Raw genomic sequence first — 15,372 nt, 5'->3', positions numbered from 1 at the left:
TCCTGCAGCATTTAAATCAAGAAACATATTCCAGTCCAGCTGCTGCGTCACATTGGATGCTACCACTTGAAACATGTAGGGTTTTTATGATTCATCTATTATTATTGTTATTATTACTATATTATTCATTATTATTTATTTTCCCATCCATTTCAGACATGTTCAGAACATGAGTGAGATAAAGACTGATGTGGGGCGAGCCCGAGCGTGGATAAGGCTTTCTCTGGAGAAGAAGCTTTTGTCTCAGCATCTGAAGCAGCTGCTTTCCAACCAGCCACTTGCCAAGTAAGTTGGCCCTTATTCTCCCAACTTTCTTTCCACATCTTCCTCACTGGTGAGCTTAGGGACCATGCAGGCTCACTGCACAGCCTGGTGCCTTGTCTGGATTTGCTGGTTTCCAGACAGAAGAGACTGAAAGGCTGTGGAGGAGGTTCTGCCCCCCCCAGTAGGGCAAGAGTCCACTTCTCTGTGTAGTAGACTAATGTTCAGGAAAAAGAGGTTTGATTTAGGGTCAGTGCATTGAACCAAGCCACTTCACAGCCTTACAGTCCTACAATCTAGAGCAAGTGAAGCTGCAGCCTTTTTTTTACAGCAGTGCTGTGTTACGACTTCAGCAGGCACACATCCCAACTGCAGCAGGACTGGGCGGGAGGCCAGCCCTCCCAGCCACACAGCACTCCCAGCTCTGTCTCCTTTTGCAAGCACAGGCACTGTCTGCTTCCTGACTTTGTTTTCTCAAAGCAATCTATTAAAAAAAAAAAACAACAACTTATGTAAGGAAAATGTCCAAACTACTGCATGCAGTTCTTAGCAGAACTGGTGTGGTGATGAGTTGCATGCTTGATTATGCTGGAAGCTAACAAGTACTGCAATCTGCCAAAGAGTGAACAGCTAAAGATGAGCCGCATGCCTCATTTGAGCTGGACCAGGTTAATTACTGAAAGGCTTTTGCACTGCTCTGGGCAACCAGTGTTGTGACCTGGAAGGGTGGCAGCAAGGTTGCTGCTTGGTTCTAGACGGTCTGGTGCTTTCTGTTTGGTTTCATCTGTTGGAGTATGAAGCAGAAGGAAGATTAAGTTATTAGACATGGCTATTCAGTTCTGGGAAGATACATCCCATGGAAGATAATGGTGGGAAAGCTTGAAGAGCCTTAAATGGGGTTGCTGTGTCTAGGCTCAGGTTGTGGGCAGCACTAGTTTATATCTGCACTTTGCAGCAAAACCAAAACTGACCCTTCAATGAGATGAGCTCTATATCTCTGCTGCAGCACCATGGGAATCACCATGGTCTGAAAACACATGTAGCACAGAGGGTGAGTGATCTCTGTGGTTTTCTGGCAACTTGCATGAAGTGGAGAATCTCACTTTTCACACCTGCTGTGTAGATCAACTCTTCCTTTGGTACTTTTTCAACAAAACAGCAATGCATTTTTTTTTTCACCAGGAAACTTTACAAGCGTTATGCTTTCCTGCGCTGCGAGGAAGAACGGGAGCAGTTTCTGTATCACCTCCTCTCACTCAATGCTGTGGATTACTTTTGCTTCACAAGCGTCTTCACCACAATTGGTGAGTTGGAGAATGAATTATTTTACCCCTGAATAAAAATTTCTTGCTGTTGAGATTTGTGAGAGGAGACCTTACTGCAGTCTTCCAATACTTGAAGGGAGTTTGTAAGCAGGAGGGGGCTGACTTGTTACACAGTCTTGACAGTGACAGGACAAGGGGGAATGATTGTAAATTAAGAGGGGAGATTTAGGTTAGATGTCAGGAAGAAATTCTTTACCCAGAGGGCTGTGAGGTGGTGGCACAGCTGCCCATAGAAGCTGTGGTGCCCCATCCCTGGAGGCACTCAGGGGCAGGCTGGATGGAGCCCTGGGCAGCCTGAGCTGCTGGGTGGCAGCCCTGCCCATGGCAGGGGGTTGGGGCTGGGTGGGCTTTGAGGTCCCTTCCAACCCAAACCGTTCTGTGACTCTGCGTTGCTGTTGCCACTGTATGAGGAATTGAGCCCTTATCTGGAGCCCTTGGCTGTTGCTGCCAGCTCATAGATGCTGAGTGTTGCTGTGGGAAACCAGCTGGAGAGCAAGGCTGTGTGGGAGTGTGCAGGATAAGAGCATCCTCACAAAGGAGGGTAATCAGCAAATTGTGCTGCAGCACCTGGTTTTCTTCTCTGCATTGTGTAGTCTCTTTAATCTTGCCTCCTCGGCAAGCCCTCTCCATCCTAATGCTTCCCTCTGCCATTCCCTAAAAGCACACCCAGCACTCTCCGCAGGCTGACAGAGACGGGTCTCGGAGGAGGAGCCGCGAGGCGCTTTGTGCTCCAACGTATGGCATAAACCTCTCCCTGTCTCCTTAAACGCTCGAAGATTCCCCCTCCCTTCCTTTCCTCTAAGAACGAGAGCAGACATTGGATGTGAGTCCTCACACCCGCCTCGGGCTGGCGGCTCAGCGCGGCCCTCCAGCACCCCCGCGCGGCACCAGCCGGCCCCGGCACTGCTGGGACGTGAAGCGGGAGCTGACCTTCAAGGGAAGGGCACGCTTTGCTCCATGGGTCGCATTTACCACGGGGGGCGTAAGATCCAACACTGATGTTTCCTTCCTCTCTGTTCGCAGTGATCCCTTACAGGGCGGTGATAATCCCCATCAAAAAACTGAGCAATGCAATAACCACATCCAACCCGTGGATTTGTGTTTCGGGAGAGCTAGGAGACACGGGCGTCATGCAGATTCCTAAAAACCTCTTAGAAATGACATTTGAGGTGAGTGTGCTCTCTTTCCCTTTTGCTTTCAAACACACTTCCACACAGACATTAGCTTACTGAGGATTTATTGTCTTGAGAGCAGAACATTTCAGATTCTGTCCAGGTTCTCAAGGTAGCTGGAAACTCAAAACTGGGAGCACGGTGTGCTCCTCACCCGCCCTGTGCTCAGTGAAAGTTCCCCTCAACACATACTGCCTTTTAATCACAGGCTGAGCTGCAGCCCCTGTCCCAGCCCAGAGCTCCACTCCTCACCCTGTCACTCTGTTGCCATATCTCATTCCCTTCCAAGTTTTGCCAGGTATCCAAATTTTCCTTTTCCTGGCTCGCTTACAACTTCTCATTTCCCTTCCAGTTTCTTTCTTTCAATTTGTCTTCCTACTTAACACCACCGTGGTCCCTCCCAGCCTCTGGCTAGTCCCAAATTTCCACTCCTGCTGCTGCAACTCCTTGTCTAACAATGCTACATCCCTTCCAACCAGGCAGTCTGACAACTGTGCTCTTCAATTTCCCAGCATCAGGTACTATCACAACCAAACTGTAGAGCTGCCATTCTGCCTGGGCTCTTTTCTCAGTGCTTAATATGTTTACTTCTTTGCATTGGACTTGCCTGTGCTTCCTTCTGCCTTCTCACACACCAGGTAGTATAGGTTGGCTTGGTGCCACCCCAAAGCAGCTTCTGGCTGCAGGAAAAGCTCAGTCAGGCACCTGTAGCTCCAGGCTGTACCATATCCAGTAAGCAGTGATTATGTAGGAAAATCTGCTAAAGTTGCATCCTTTGAGCATGTGCAGACTGATCTTAAGCAACAATAGTAAAAGCATAGTATAGTGCCTGACTTATTGAAACACTAATATTTTGTTGTAAAGCTCTCCACATTTTTAACAAGCAGAATGATGGGCTATACTAATACTCTTCAAAAGAATACTCTTTTGGCTGAAGTTTTTGTAAGAAATAGCAATTTGCGTAGCCACACGCTATGGAAAACGTCAGCCCAAGCTGCTTGTTTGGCAGTAACAAAAAAACCCAAGGTCTTGTAAGGGAAGTGTTTAGGTAACTAACATTAATAGACGTTGCAGGCAGCCCCACCTACAATTACATACTGCGCTGGAATTCACAGTCCTTTTTTTCTCCTTCTGCCTCATGAGGATTATTTTTGTCTTGCTCAGCAATGAGCAAGCTGATTTTTGAAAATAAGGAAGGATTTAGAGACTGTGTTGGAGTGTGGGGTGGTTCCTTTCAAACAAAGGTCAGTATGCTCAAAATGCAGCTTTGAGAAGCTGTTTCTTCTGAAGGTCTATTTCTTCCACAAAAGCACACCTTTGTATCAATTTAGCTCAGATGTTTGTAATTAACACTTCTCAGAATTACTCAGAGTGAGTTCTCACAATAAAGAATGTAGTCTCTTCATAATCTTTTAACAGTTCTTATTTCACAGTATTTATTTTCTCCTGTCTTACAATAAAACAGATTATTCTGCTTTTCAAAATGTTCTGCCTGTTTGGTTGAAAATGCTTGCTGTGTAAATCAGTGGAAATTGAAGAAAAGCATACATTTGGGACCATATGTGTGCATGTGGTGGTGGAGGGGGTGGTCTGTTTTGTTTTGTTTTGTTTTTTTTAAATGAAGTAAAAACTGTTATTTATTTCAGTGCCAGAATTTAGGAAAGCTGACGACTGTTCAGATTGGTCATGACAACTCAGGGCTGCTGGCCAAGTGGTTGGTTGATTGTGTCATGGTCAGAAACGAAATAACAGGACACACATACAAGTAAGCAACTAGTTCTGATTTTCTTTGTCTGAAATTCCTACTATCAGTCTAGAAAAAGCAAGAACGCATTCGTCTTTTCAGTTGGGCAAAACTATGGTGGAGCAGCATGGGCTGATTAAAGTACCTGATAGAGCTGGGTTGGTCTCCCCACCCACGACTCTCATTTCAGAAGCTCTAGTGGAAGCCAAATAATCTGATAAATATTAAATGAGGCTTGAGTGCAGGATTTTCCTTACATCTCTCTGAGATAGGAGAGATGGTATGGATGCTTTTGAAGTGATTCATATGTTTACATCTAATAATTGAATCTCTTGATTTAATGTAGGATGGTAACATTGTGCACATCTTTACATTCCAAGAGCTGGAATGATAGTTTAGGGCAAATCTTTGGGCTTTTGGGGCTGAGATTTTTTGTTTTGTTTTGTTGCATTCAAATACATTACGTTATCTCCTAACTCACCATTGTTTTTACAAAACGTCTGGATAAATAGTTCTTTTTCTAAATTAAAGAAATTAGACTGAATTGAACTTGGAAAATTATCCCTCAGAAGGGTGAGCTCGAGAGCTTAGAGTTGGGGGCAGAGTATGGGGGAAAGAGGAGCTACAAGCAGTGGTAGCATAGATGTGTGTGTAGACTTCACTGGGACTGCTGTGTGGCTGCAACTGAAAAATAACCCAGCAGAGAGCTACATGTGTCCCATTAAATAAGTGTATAGTATTTCATGTTTGCCAGTGCTTTCATGCTAGCTTTTCATGTTTCCCCTTCCTTAAGGGAAGGCAAATGTAGTTCTCTGGTTTGGTCTTCTCAGTTGCGGTGCAGTGGAATACTGCCTGCTGAGCTCTGGTTTGTGAAGGGCTCTTTCCTGCCTCTAGCGGTGTAAATGGAGGCTCGCTGTCCCTCTGTCTTTGAGATAAAGCTACCTACCCATGTGACTGACCCGTGTTTCTGCTGGCCCTTCGGTAGGTTTCCCTGCGGGCGATGGTTGGGAAAGGGAGTTGATGACGGCAGCTTGGAGCGAATCCTTATTGGAGAGCTGGTGTCCTCCACATCTGATGAAGAGCTGGGAAAGCAGTGCCGTACTCCACCCCAGCAGAAGTCTCCTACCACAGCTCGGCGGCTGAGCATCACTTCTCTCACAGGAAAGAACACCAGTAAGTCCAGTCCTTCCTCCCAGGGCTCTAGAGAAGGGGGCATTGTCAGGACAGCTATGAGCAGGACAGCTTTTGCTGGAGTAAGGCTTGGTGCAGAGGAACAGCTGCAAGCTTCAGTTTTTCCTATTTCTGTGCCTGCGGCTTGCTTTGTGGAGGTGAATGTTGCCTCTTTCATTCTCCTCTTCTGACAGTTGAGAGAGAATGTACCTCTGCCCTTGGAGCATGGAAATATAAGATGGGGGAATAAGAAGCAGCAGAATCTGCAGTAGCTGGTGCTGCTCTTCTTCCTGGCTCTCTCTCTGCAGTCAGCAAACAGACATGCACCTCTGGGGGTCAGTTCAAAGTAATGTAGGTGCTGTGAGCCATCCTCTAGAGGACCCACCTCCAGAGAGAGTGTGGGGACATCAGCTTCATGTTCCTCACATTAGGTTGTGAGAATAGTGGCAGTGGCTATAACACAGGGTACAGGGCTGTGAGGGCTTCGCTACATGCACCATTCTTCACTACAGCATACAGGTGAGCACAGTACACGCTGTGGATCATATACATAAATCTGTTCAGCTCTGGTGAAATTAGATGAAATGATTGGTGAAAGGTCAAGCAAGGAAACAGCTTCCAAGAGTAAATGAACTAAAAATCATCACTGCAGCTCTTCACGTGCATGAAGGAGTAGGCATCAGAGCTCCTTGCAGAGTATTTACTTAGGTCTGGGGGTACTAAGGCCCAATAATTTGTTTTTGTTTTGAGCTGCAGGAGATATTTTTTCAGACCTACCAGAGACTGTAGAGGTCATCACTTGCTAAAATCATATAATCTTAGAATCCTTAGAGTTGGAAGGTACCTCTGAAGGCCATCTAGTCCAATACTCCTGCAAGGAATTGGGGTACCACAGCTAGAGCAGGCAAAATAATACTGAATTATTCCATGCTTCCAAAGTAACAATTGTAGTGACGTTGTGACATGAAAATGTGGAAAGAAATCACAGAATAATCATCAAAATGATTAAGGTCTGGGACTCCCACTGAGGGCATTGGGGAGCTACTCAGCACTGGGGCATGCAGGGCTGGCAGAGCAGCCCAGGAGGCCTCTGATGAGAGGCGATGGGGCTGGGGTCCATGGCTGTCCTCCTGAAGCATGGGTATCCTGGTGGTCCTGCTGCTGGCAGAGCTCTGAGGCCATACAGGGCTGTGATGGTAGTGATGAGCCCCTCACAAAGGGCACTGTCAGCTCTTTGATGAACAGCTGCAGCCCCCACAGTAAGGCTGCCTGGTTGAACCCTAACATACACAGGAAGCCCTCAACAGTGCACTGTTCCCTCAAGTACCTCTCAACTCTCATCATCAAGATCCTTATGATCTCTTCTTGGAGCCACTGGAGCAGAAGGTCAGAGTCTTCTGGGTGTTCTCTGAAAAAGGCAGCCCAGACCTCAGCTGGAAGCTGTACTCTGGAGCAATGAGCACCAGCTCTGCAGGCCCCTGCTCATCCTGCAGGCTGTTATCTAATTGTTCTGCAGACAAGGTAATCGTCATCTGATCTCACTCGTTATTTTGGCCTGCGTATGGCACAGCTCAGCTGCTTTTTTACCTATTGGAAGGCACAGCCATAAGAAGGCTAGTGGAAACGGGTCATGTAGGTGACATCATCAATGCTGTCCCTAAGGTGGGCAGCAGCAATGCCCAAATCCCTCAGCAGCAAATCCTGCCAGCCACCCTGGGGCTGTGTTCCCAACCCACTTACATCCACTGCTGCAAGTGTACCTTGCGTGCCTCAGTTGCCTGAGCCAGGCAGAGCTAGGGAAATGCTGATCACAGTCTGAACCTCTGATTGACCACCTGAGGCAAGCAATGAGTCAGCTGTGGGAGCACCAGTGAAGGCAATTCACCTGTGTTACCAAGAAGGGGTGGAGCCTGGCTCCACCTCTCCTAGAGCCCATTTAAGGGCTGACTGCCACTGAGGGAGGATGTCTTTCTGGAGATTGCTCCTTGTGGAGTTCATTGCACGTCTATAACACTGGTGAGCATTTTCATTTGTTTTATTTATCTTTCCGCCGTGATAATCTTACTAAGCCTAACAGTTGTATGCTTACTGACTCTGCAGATGGGCACTAAGATCTACTGTCAGCAGCCCCACAGCACAACCCAATTAAGTCCCCACTCAGTGGTCTGAATCTCACAGATGTGCTTGATTAGAATCTAGGTACAAGTCCACACTGGTCTCTGCTGGTGCTCAAATACATGTATTCATGTACTCTTCATCATTCAGTGGCTTTCCTTTGTGATGCTGATAGAGCTGGGAAAATAAAAATTGCATGCTAGCTCTCTCCACAATAATCTATCTTCTTGTATACACTTTCTGAAACTTAGGGACACTTTTGGTTTGTTCTAGTTTGGATGCAGTACAAATTGGTGTCAGTCTTGACATCAAGTTTGCTTTTTCATACCAAGTGCTCATATCATAGCAGGTTGTTTGCTTGCACATTCCTATGCAGCCTACTCTGCAGGACCTGCTTTAGCAGGGAGTTGGACTAGATGAACTCCAAATCTCTTTCAAACTCTATGATTCTGTGATTCTGTGTGTGTGAGCAACTCGATAAATTTTTGGAGGTACTTGCAGAAGATGAAATGGTAACAGGTAGAAGCATAGAGTCACTCAGTTGCAGAAACACACAGCATAACAATTCAGAGCAGGAATAGAGTGTACATTTTAATACTGAAGATAACTTTCTCTTGGAAATATCGCCAAGGAGTATCCTCTTGGCTCTACTTCCTCACGCTGGTACAATGACTAGTCACGTATCTAAAGCAGTTACTTTTTGTGGCTCATCATGGATTCAAATCAGGAATTCACAGGTGCAGGGTTTTCTGGCATGAGTTGCAGAGAAGCGAGTCAAACGTCTTGCCTGCAACCTTCCAGCCCATGTCTCTTCATCAGAGGATTGCTGCAGTCTGAGATGAACAAGATGTGATTAGCTCAAATAAAACATTTATCAAGTCAGACCCTCAGGTTGTGCATTTTTAAGTATGGCAATTTATGTTACAATTCCGGGATTGCTCCTTAGTTGCTTATAATTATGACTTGAGTTTATTCAAGACAAATGACTGCCTGAATTCTTTCCTGTTGAAGATACAGAATAACTCCTGTAGTTCAAGCTATGTCATCATGAGAATTTGATAAATGTTGTTAAGTTGATATCTTCATCTAGTGTCTTTTCCATGGTTTCACAGAGCCAAACGCAGGACAGATCCAAGAGGGAATTGGAGAAGCTGTGAACAATATTGTGAAACATTTTCACAAGCCAGAGAAAGAGGTACTTCTGCTAGTCATTACCTGTCATCTACAGCAGGTGTCAATACAGTTGTAAATAGAAATTGACTAGTAGAGATTGTTAACCTTTAGATTTTCAGCCTGTTGGCATATGAACAGGACAAGTCTGTTCTCACAGACTCCCCCTTTCCCACAGAGAGGGAGCCTTACCATCCTGTTGTGTGGGGAGAATGGCTTGGTTGCAGCACTGGAGCAGGTCTTCCACCACGGATTCAAATCAGCTCGCATTTTTCATAAGAACGTCTTCATCTGGGATTTCATAGGTAAGCTGGTGTGTGATTTGGAGGTAGAAGGAGATGAAGATTAGGGAAAAAGGCTACTTATGTACAGACTTGGGATTCTGATGCTGTTTATTCCTGCCTGGCAAAATCCAGATTGTTTGAAAGGAATAAGAAACAGAGTAGATGAGAAATACAGAACTTTACATAAAGAGTAAGTGTGAATCTCTGCAGAAATTTAAGAGCACTTCAGGTTCTAGTCACATATTCATAGATGAATGTTCAAACAACTGTTTCCCTGCCCAGAAAAAGAAGTGAGCTGGAGTGGCTTGGAGGTTGGAGTAGGACAGCAATCAATATTGGAAGAAGAGCTGAGAAGGCTCAGGGAGTGAAAAGTTTAGATTTCTAACTGTTTCAGAGCTAACCGCTGTACTGGTCTTCTGGTGATATCTATCTGTAGGCCTGTGCTACAGTAATGTAAGTCATGCTTATTCCCTTAAAATATGCTGACAGGTTGAGATTCTTAGCCTGAGGGTAAGCGCTTACTTCAGAGAAAGTGAAAATTCAAAGCTGATGGTATCACAATGAAACCATAGGCACTAGTGCAGCTCCTTGATGTTACACGTGTCCTGCGTCAGTGAATGTGCTGACCGCAGCCATGTAGCAGAGGTGGAGATCACCACCCACCTCCTGTTTTCAGGGTGAGGAATCTATACATAAACTGTGCAGTCGCTCTTGGCAGGCTGTTCAAGGGCTCCCTTGGGTAAGGGTAGGGTAAATCTTGGTTGTACTGAAGTACTTCACTACTTCTCACCGAGTTCTGATTTTTTTTCCCTACCACAGAGAAAGCTGTTGCCTATTTTGAAACCAGTGACCAGATTGGAGACAACGAGGAGGCCCTTTTGCTTCAGAGATCGTCATGCAAAACCTTCTGCCATTATGTGAATGCCATCAATACAGCTCCAAGGAACATTGGAAAGGATGGCAAATTCCAAATTCTGGTTTGCCTGGGGACAAGGTACTTCACTGCTTTTTGTTATGCATGTTCTCTTGTGCTAGACATTTTACTGTTATTGCCACCTCTGTTTTTCCATTTTAAGAGATCTTGTACCTTCTATTACCAGTACCTATTTTTAGACAGCTTTAATAGTAGACAAAAAATCATGGCAAAGAAGCAGTAACAACATACAGCTGCTATCTAAACCTCTGAGAATGTTTTTAGCTTTTAATATACCTGTTCACTTGGCAGTTGTATGCATGAAATCTGTCTTGAAGCTGTACTTTTGGTGAAGTGCAGATTTTGGGAAAGCTGAGTTTCTTTACAAGAATTGGTGCATTTCTAAATCTTCACTGAATGACTGCCCGTGAAAATGGGATGTGTGTTATAATTCTGACAAACTATTCTAGGTTTATCTTTCCTCCCACATTGGATGCTTCCTGTTTTGCTCTTGCAGGGAGGAGAGAGACTCAGCTGTATGTTACTGGGGAGCTGGTATATCTAGAAATAAGTACCTGGATAATCTGAAAAACAGCTGAAAAAGCATCATCAAAAATTTGGGGTTTTTCCCAAGTTTTGCTTACCCTGTTCCTGATTGGAAAACATTGCTGAATTCTTTCGTAGTCAATTGTCCAGTTTTGCTTGTATCTTTCCACTTTCGTTCCTACTTTAGAGGCAATCACTTCTGTTTTATTAACTGTGGGTTCTGATTAAGCAGGAAGCTTTTATGTCCAGTGTGCACTGCCCTCAGAGACTGAGTGTTGTAGGCGCTGTTCTTGGAGAAGCACGTCAGTGTGAGATGTGTTATTCATTGTGCTGCAGTCACTCCTTTCCTCCCTTGGCAGGGACCACTTGCTGCCCCAGTGGATCCCCTTACTTGCGGAATGCCCACTCATTACAAGGATGTACGAGGAGAACGCCCTGCTACGGGACCGCATGACTGTCAACTCCCTGATCCGAGTCCTACAGACATTGCAAGACTTCAACATCGTCCTAGAGGGATCGCTCATTAAAGGAGTGGATGTTTAGCATGGCTTTGCTGAGAACTTCATTATTCCTTTCCCAAGCAAGCAAACCACAACTGGGAGACCTGTCGGGACTTGAACGCGACGGCAGCGCATCGCTGCAAGGCACCGCTGCTGGCTCCCATGGGAGCAGGAAGCCCAGTCTGTGCTCCGTCGGGACTGTCCTCTAAGGCTGAGGAAAGCTAAGATGCAGTATTGTAGTTTATTTGAAACAGAAATTTAGTATAAAATAGAGTATTTTCATGTGTTTAGATGTGTGTAAATACGCTATCTTCTTTAAGAAATTATATTACTCTAAGAAAGTTTTCTTAGACTGAATGTTCTTGTTCTGACTGTGAGTAGCTTAAACCCAGGGGAGGGGCTGGGGAGGGAAGGATTGCGGTGGGAAGGGATGCTGCTACTTGCTTGCAAGGAAGAAGCCAATCAACGTGTAAATACGGCGCAAACTCAGCAGGGCTTTTTTCAGGTATTGCAAATGAATACAGCAAATATCCTTATGTAGCCATTGTGATTGTCTCACTCTTGGAAATGTTAGTGTATGTTGTTTATCCTGCTGTACATGGTCTCCCTTTATTTTTTGTTTGTTCAGAGACCCAGCCCTTTCAGTGCACAGAAGTTGTGAATTGTCTTTTTTTTTTCTTTTTTTTTCTGTAAAGGTCTTTTGTGTCACTTCTGTTGATCTCCAGAAGAGGACACAGGAGCTGAAATGCTTAAACACTGGAGATGAGCTGAGCCTTGGAGCCTGAGACCTGATAAAGTGGTACTGGAGAAGGGAAACGATGGCTTGTTGGCTTGCTTGCTGTTGCTCCTCGTCTCTCTGTATGTTCTGGTGGTTCCCCATTACCCCCAGCCAGCTTGTGCTGTGGATGGCTTTTTTTTCTTTATCCCTCTCATCTAGAGGAATTTGGCTCCTACCAAATTCTTGCTGTACTTGAGAGAATCATTGCTGCAGACACCAATGTTGCTGCGATACTGAGCTGGTCTTGAAATGCTGACAGGTTACTAGTCTTCCTTTATCCCACAGGACGAGTGTTCCTAGAAGTACAGGACCTTTAATTATTTTGGTGGGTTTGTTTGTTTGTTTAATTATCCAGGTACAAAAAAAAAAGGGAATGATGTGAAAGGAGAAAAAAGCTGGTGTTTTGAGCATCTCCTACATTCTTTCCAGTTAATGTCTTTTAGTAATACAGTGTGTTTGTATAGCTATGGTCTTGAAGAGGAACGAGGAGCAACTGAAGTCTGCAAAGCTAAAAATTTAGCAACGGATTGCATTTAAAATTATCAGATGCCATGCAGCAAACAGAGTGTATTTTCCTTGTTTGTGGTTTGGGAGTTGTAAGAGTCTGAGGGCACCGTTAACTTCATCTAGTTCCAGTTGTGCAGGTTAGTTTAAATATAGGTGTCTGCTGGAACTTGTTTACTTGCTTTGATCTTGGCCGTTTTGTCAGAGGATTTCCTGGATGTCTCACAGCTGGAGCCATAAGCTGTGGCTTGGGGAAGCCCTGAGTGGTACTGTAACTGTCTGCTGCTGGCTGTGCTTGCCGGCAGCATTAGGAGGGGCTTTGGAATGATGGGCAGCATCGCATCTCAGCACGGTGCACACGTGGTGGAGCAAGGGCAGAGAGCTATGAAAAGGGAAAGAAGATGAAAAGTAGGGTTTGCTCTCTCACCTGCCTCTTGTCAAGCTGCTCTCCTTTCCTGTGGTCCTTTGACTGCTCAGTTCTTCAAGCAGCATTCTTGGTGTTGAAGGTTTGCATCACATTCCTGGCCAGAAGGAAACTCTTCATGTGACTCCATTTCAATAGAAGGGAGAGTTTTATGTTATAGACTGGTTTTGGTTTTGGTTTTTAAGGAAGTAAAAAGTCAGGAAGTCATTGACTGTAATGGGAGTTCCAGCTTCTAATTGCTGTTCCTTCCTCCTGTGCTTGTACTTTCTTAAACTGACTGAACTCATCACAGACACTGCAGGCAGCACTGCTGTGTCACCACTGTGGATGGTGAGCAACTGATGTAAAGGCTGTGAGCGGTGGTGTGAGTTGGCAGCCAGAGTCAACTCTGTGACATCTCTCTTACGTTTCCAGGAGGGTGAAATTCAGGGTGTGAGGGTTTTCTGAGCGGCCAGACAAGACTGCTTAAAGTCCACAGAAGATACGTGACAACTTTACAGCAGCAATTGAAAATGTGTTCCCCTACCAGTAAATGATACGTTTAGCACCGGAAGCTGCGTGGCAGAATTATTTGGTAATGATTGCTTAGGCAGTGTTTTGATTTCTTATACAACTCAGGCATTTTATGTCTAATGACTGCTATATATGACTTTTTCATGCGCAGCCCAGCCTAAGTGGCTTTCATTTAACTGAAATAACAACTTCTTTAGTGCTTGGATTTCTTTGCAACAGCATCTGCATTTTCTAGCTGGATACTTCTCAAAAGTACACTGCTGTGTGGCTCTCAGATTAGTATTTATTTATGACTTAAGCAGTCATGACGTTTGCCCAACATGACGTGGGTTACGTGCGAGCAGGATAAAGTAGAAACACAGGCACCTCTAAAGGTCAGAAATGGGTGAATGTACGCTCCAAAAAGGGCAATAAGATGAAGTATTTCTGAAGTTAAAATGAGTCAAAACCTGAGACATTTGAAAATTCAAAACAGGGACTTTCCCTATTTCAAACTACATTAAGGAACCTTTAGCACTTATCTTGAACACGGTTTCACATCATCTTTTTTAGCGAGCGTTGACTTGTTTTATGTCAAGTTTCACATCAGATTAATAATATGATAAAAGTGATGTCTGTCTAACAGTTCTTTGTAGGCAATAAAGCACCCTAAGATCTGCTGAGGGGTGCGGCAGAGTGTCCCTGCTTCTCAGGAGATGGGACATTTGACAACCTTGGGAGTACGATTCTTCGTAGGGAGTTTTTATTCTGTCATGTATGATTTTTTTTTTTTTTTTTTTTGTAGGCTACCTTGTTTGTTGGAAACTGTGAGGTTTTCTCTGTAAGGTTTACAGAAATCATTCTGCCCACTAGAGTGAGAAACCTATCAGGATCCTTCTAAGCTAACGCAGTTCTTACTTCAGTGTTAAAGCACCTTCATTGGTTGAGAAAGGGAATCTGGGAAAAGACCAAAGCTCTGTGGTATCTGCTTTTAAAAAACAATTTCTACCCAATACCTGTTTGCAGATGTCTGAGTTTGCGTAGTCCTGTTATCCTCACATCTGGCATGGTGACTGGGAGGAGTCAGAGAATCCAATGCCTCACTGTGTACAAAACCTGTATTTATAATTCTCTGAAGCGAATGCAGTTCTGCTGTCTAGTGACAAATCTGCTCATGTTTATTCTGAGTTGGCATGTGTAATTAGGAATCACTGTTCAAAGCTGTCTTTTTAGAATAGTTGTGCGAAGGCATATTTGAGACAATTCCTTCTTTCAATCAAATGAAGGTGTGCATCTTACGGGGAAATATTGTGTGTTACACTTGAAATGTACAGATGTGCCCTGTATGGCTTCAAATGACCCTTCAGTGTCTCCATTAAGTATATTTTGTCTTTACATTACTACTAACTGAATAAGAACTGGATTATTTTCAAGACAACATTAGTAGAAGTATTGTTCTATCAAGCACTTTAACATACATATCACAAACTGACATGGGTTTTTCAGGTTTTGAAGTACATTGAAATACAGCTTTTCATGCTATGTCCTTTACAAATAAAACTGTGAGAATAATGGTTGGTGTCGCTTTCTCCTTGCAGAAGAACCTAGAGTCGAGTTGCAAGCCGGAGAGCTGATGTGAGCCTTTCCCCTGCACCTGGGTTGCTCTCATACTCAAACATGGGATCAGAGAGCTGGAATGCAATTCCTGCCCTCCGTTCTGTCTGCTAGCACACACCGCAATGAGAGAGGGTGAGAGAGAAGAGGCAGGTGGGTGCTGGCAACAAGGAAGCTGCAATAGATTGATAATGAAATGCCCTGCTTAGTAGGTGAAGGCTTTTCCAAGTTGGACTGGATTTTCAGAAATGCCCCTTCCCTGTGCTTCCCAATTCCTCATCTTCTGAGTGGCAGCCCTGCCCACAGCAGGGAGGTAATTGTTAAGGTCCCCTCCAACCTAAGTCATTCTATGATCCTATG

The 15,372-nt window shown here is 44.7% G+C and overlaps 1 protein-coding gene across 7 annotated transcripts in view; it reads left to right on the top strand.

The window, feature by feature from the left end:
• DENND5B (DENN domain containing 5B) overlaps positions 1-14,970 on the top strand; it is a 108,784-nt gene extending 93,814 nt beyond the window's left edge. For all 7 annotated transcript variants that reach the window (XM_052669050.1, XM_052669049.1, XM_052669054.1 and 4 more), the window contains 9 exons: positions 157-285; positions 1,444-1,565; positions 2,610-2,755; positions 4,405-4,523; positions 5,488-5,675; positions 8,900-8,982; positions 9,136-9,262; positions 10,061-10,235; positions 11,060-14,970. In XM_052669050.1, the coding sequence (XP_052525010.1) occupies positions 157-285; positions 1,444-1,565; positions 2,610-2,755; positions 4,405-4,523; positions 5,488-5,675; positions 8,900-8,982; positions 9,136-9,262; positions 10,061-10,235; positions 11,060-11,243 (1,273 nt within the window). In that variant the 3' untranslated portion in view covers positions 11,244-14,970. The remainder of the gene's footprint in view (positions 1-156; positions 286-1,443; positions 1,566-2,609; positions 2,756-4,404; positions 4,524-5,487; positions 5,676-8,899; positions 8,983-9,135; positions 9,263-10,060; positions 10,236-11,059) is intronic.
• The last annotated feature ends 402 nt before the right edge of the window (positions 14,971-15,372 follow it).

Source organism: Tympanuchus pallidicinctus, unplaced genomic scaffold, assembly GCF_026119805.1.
Source record: "Tympanuchus pallidicinctus isolate F22 unplaced genomic scaffold, pur_lepc_1.0 scaffold8, whole genome shotgun sequence".
NCBI classification, from domain to species: domain Eukaryota; kingdom Metazoa; phylum Chordata; class Aves; order Galliformes; family Phasianidae; genus Tympanuchus; species Tympanuchus pallidicinctus.
The sequence above is the reverse complement of the archived record's forward strand: the minus strand, read 5'-3'. Positions and strand labels throughout refer to the sequence as shown.